This window comes from Pteropus alecto, unplaced genomic scaffold, assembly GCF_000325575.1.
Source record: "Pteropus alecto unplaced genomic scaffold, ASM32557v1 scaffold117, whole genome shotgun sequence".
Classification (NCBI taxonomy): domain Eukaryota; kingdom Metazoa; phylum Chordata; class Mammalia; order Chiroptera; family Pteropodidae; genus Pteropus; species Pteropus alecto.
Window position 1 is genome coordinate 1,114,442 of NW_006440642.1, and position 4,295 is coordinate 1,118,736.

A 4,295-nucleotide genomic window follows, 5' to 3' on the forward strand; every position below is an offset into this window, starting at 1 on the left:
CGGCCCCGGCCAACCGCCTGGTTTTGCCCATTAGTATTGTTTTAAGAAAATGGCAGACAAGCCGGACATGGGGGAAATCGCCAGCTTTGATAAGGCCAAGCTGAAGAAGACGGAGACGCAGGAGAAGAACACCCTGCCGACCAAAGAGAGTGAGTGCTTCCCCGCCTCCGAGTCCGCGGGCCGCAGCCCAGCCCCCACCTCGCCCTTCCCCCCTCCCCGTGGATGCCTCCTGTGTGGGCGGCCCCGGGCCCCTTTCTTGTTACACTAAGCGCTTATCTGCGCAGTCCCAAGCCCCTTTATTAATCCCCAGACCTCTTGGGTCCTCTCCCACGCCAGGTCTGTAAGCGCATAGGTTTGGGGGGTTGCAAGTTGGCCTCACCGCCCCCCTCAATGTCCGCTTCCTGCTCTCCACAGCCATTGAGCAAGAGAAGCAGAGTGAAATTTCCTAAGAACCTGGAGGATTCCCCACACCCCGTCATTTTAGAGACCCCAGTCGTGATGTGGAGGAAGAGCCGCCTACAAGATGGACACACGAGCGACAAGCTGCACTGTGAACCCCAGGCACTCCATGCCCATGCCATCGGCCTTTGGGTCTCCGAGGGGACCCTCCCAATCGAACTGCCAAATTCTCTGGTTTGCCCTGGGATATTGTAGAAAATTATTTGTATGATTAATGAAAATAAAACACCTCGTGGCATGGCTGGCGTGATCTGAGTCTTAGTTGGGTGTGCGTGGGCATTGCCGCTGCAGCAAAGCCCCAGGCAGCTGGAATTGAGTTCCTGCTGCAGGGGAGGGGAGGAAGTCGCCCATGGGCTGGCTTGGCAGGACCATTTTACTTACTGGCTTCTCAAGATTTCTTGAGTACTGTTTAGCTCTTCTAATGCAGTCCATGTAAAATTTAACTCTACTTTGTCATTCCTGGAAACCGTTTTGAAAAATGCTCTCAGAAGAACAGAGTTTATTTTTGATAAGCTTTACAGTTCCACTGTTTCCCTCTGTCTTCCTCAAAGCTCAAATTCACACTGGGAGAGTAAAGTCAGAAGAGAAACTAAATCTAGAATGTTTGGAAATGGGCGAGGTCACAAAGTCTCCGGGAAGCTTTCTCTTGGAACTTAAAAAGGAGGCATTAGAACAAAAAGGTGGGATCCAGGGGTAAGAGCAAGAACATCGGAACTAGAGTAACCCAACACCAGAACAACCTTTTAACCCCAGTTCAACCTTACACAAAAGCGGTAGCCATTAGAGGAAGTGTGGGGCCGCCTGTGCTGTGTTCTGTGTGCTGTGGTCAGGAAGGGTGTGACTGGAGGGAGGGCAGGACCTGGCAGCAGAACCCCACTGGGGTCACACCCTCTGGACCCACAGCAAAGGGATATTGTCCCAGGGGGGCCTAGTGGAGGGGAAGGGGAATTTCTGGAGAGGCAGGGCATACTGGAGCTGAAGAAACTGGCCTGTGATTCCAGGGGTGGAGTTTTCTTTTTTAAAGGAAGATCACAAACGATTTTGTCACATTTTCATCTGACCATAAGGGCTGGACACTGGATGAAAGAAATTTCAAATGAGATGCAGTCCCTGTCCGCAGGGACTTAAAAGCAAGTGGGTGAGCCCGGCAGCAGACCCGAGCCTGGGGACACATCTGCTGAGGGAGCCATTGCCTGTTTTGCATAAAGTAGTGACTTGACTGAGACCTGTGCTGTGCGGGGTAAGTGGTGGGCCTGGGGAGGAGAAAATAAGGAAGGGAACATTAGGGGACTGCTTTGAGTGGGCCACTAACCTTCACTGGATGTCTGCTATGGGCCATGCACTATGCTAGAAGCTTTAATTCTCAGAAACTATTAAGGCAGTATGGCTGTTAACCCATTTTACAGCTGGGAAAACAGGTTCAAAGAGACAGGATTTGCTAAAGTCACACAGCTAGTGAGTAGTGGAGCCTGAACTTGGAGCCAACGGTGTGCTTTTGACGCTCCTATAGCCCAATGTTTGGAACATCTGTTGTGTCAAGTGTTTTTTGAGAGTTCACTACCTCAAGCATATTTATAATTGATCCTGTTGGGCTCTATCATTGGGAGGTTAAAGAAAAGGAAACAGAAGAAATCACTACTGCATTTAAACAGTAATAGTATGTTTGCTGGTGAGAATCAGTCATTCTGACTCCATCTTTCTTGGGCCTGCCCAGTTCCCATAACATTGGTTAGCAACTTCTGCTTAGTCTTGCACATAGACATCTGCAGGAAACTAAGCTGTAGCCTAGGAATTACTGAAACAACCTCTTAGCTAAAAATTACCTCCCCTGAAAGACAAGGAAGGTACATACAACAATGATTGTTTATCAAAAGATTTGTAAGAACCTTGTGACTGGGACCACAGCAACAAAAGCAAAGAAGTTTCACCATACCCCCTTGGACCCTTGCTGGCATCCAGATGTCTATAGTCACCAATTACCTGACCTCAAACCCCTCCCGTTTACCCCTTCCCCTGACAAAAGAAGCCTGAATTCTGTACTTTCTCAAGGTGGTTCATTAGAACACTCATCCACCATCTCGGCTTGCTGGCTTTCCAAATAAAGTCGTTTTACTTACCCCAACTCCTGTCACTCTTTGGCTGTCATGAGTAATTCGTGCTTTCACTCAATTACAGGCTAAGCGTGCTGGGTGGAGGAGGGATTGGGAGTGCTACTGCAATTTCCAGTGGGATGGTCAAGAAGGACCTGGGAGCCAGCTTTGGGCAAAAAACTAAGGAAGAGAACAATGGATACTAGGAGGGATGTGGTGCCTAAAGAATGTCAGGAAGAGAACAATGGATACTAGGAGGGATGTGGTGAGAGGTGCAGGCATTGAGGTAAGAATGTGCCAGAAGCCTCTAAGAAAGGACAAAAAGCTGGATGGAGTTAGCGAGGTATAGGGAGATAGATGAGATGTGAGAGGACAGGAGATGGAGGCAGTGGCTCTTGAAGTCCTTGAAACTGTTGCAAGGTAGTTTGGGGAGGGGTCCTCCTTCCTGCTCCCCACCTCCACCCCAAGGCACATCATAGGGGCTTCTCGTGGTTCCGCAGTATGCTGCTTGTGCATACCACACCCGGGCCTCTTCTGGACCCAACCTCCTCTCCACGGCTCGATCTGGGCTGCAAATCCCAGACACTCTTCCCTCAGACCCCACAGACTCTTCAGCCCCAGTGGGGTCACCCCAGAGAGCAGCTCCAGAGCCCCATCTCTTGGGACACCCCTAACCTTAGAAGATTCACATGGCTTTCTGATCCCCTCCCCAGGAAATCTCTGTTCTGAGGTTTTGGGTGCTGATGAGAGCCTCGCTCTTAAGAATTTAAGAAGACACAAGTCAGGAAGAGACTTAAGGGCACTTTCACTTTTCCACCCTAAGACAATGAGCTGATTAGATGGGTCCAGGACAAGGTGAGGAAAGGAGATTTGAATAGACAAGTGCGGTGTGTTATCATTTCAGAAATATTACACCACATTGGTTTACAAGGTAAGGCTGGCCTTCCCTGACCCATCTCAGCTCTGGAGCTTCGCATTGGTGCACACTTCTAGAAATCTTGTGGCCCAACGTTAAAACCCCCAGAAGACAGGCCCAGAAGGCCAAGCATTGGCCAAAATGGCCGCCTTCATAGGCCCCACCTATGATTGATCCCAGGGGATCGCATGGAAATCACCGTGGCAACAGCACCAAAACTCTGAGTTGGAGAGTCAGAGAGCATTGAAACACCCCAGGCCCACTCTTTTCCTCCCTCCTCCCCACCCTTACCACACCATTTCTATTTCTTGCCACCTGGGAATACTGACATCCTTGAAAGAGTTATATTGAATTACTGATTTATGCCCTTTTCCGCTTATCTAAGAATCCAGGAACCAATTATTAGTCCAATCACAAAATGACTGAGCTTGCTCTGAAGCTAAAATAAAATTGTAATGTTTCTTTTCAAATACATCTGAACTTTTGTTTTCTTACTTCATTCCTAAGGCAAGTTTTAACAATTAGGCCTCTGTGTTATGGATAGGGGTCAGGATTTGGGACTTTTCACTGTCTGTCTCAAGGTGGACCAGGGGCTCAGGACTGCCAAAGGGCCCCCTACTTGCTCACCACCTCCTATTGAGTAAGAATTTGCTGAGTGCCTGGTACGTACCTCGTACCTCGGAAAACAGTCAGAGGACCCCTCAGGGAACACCTGCTCAAGAGTAGAAGGATGACCCACCCTCTCTTCCCAGCACTTCCCAATCCCCCAGATTACTCTCCCACCCTTCCCCCACCCTCAGGCAAACTCCTCTCCTCAGACAGTATCAGGT

The 4,295-nt window shown here is 49.4% G+C and overlaps 1 protein-coding gene across 1 annotated transcript; it reads left to right on the forward strand.

Moving 5' to 3' along the window:
- Positions 1-6: 6 nt before the first annotated feature.
- Positions 7-699, forward strand: TMSB10 (thymosin beta 10). The gene is made up of 2 exons (XM_006917685.3): positions 7-149; positions 415-699. Exons 1-2 carry the CDS (start codon positions 50-52, stop codon positions 447-449), a joined length of 135 nt encoding a protein of 44 aa, XP_006917747.1. The 5' UTR covers positions 7-49; the 3' UTR covers positions 450-699.
- The last annotated feature ends 3,596 nt before the right edge of the window (positions 700-4,295 follow it).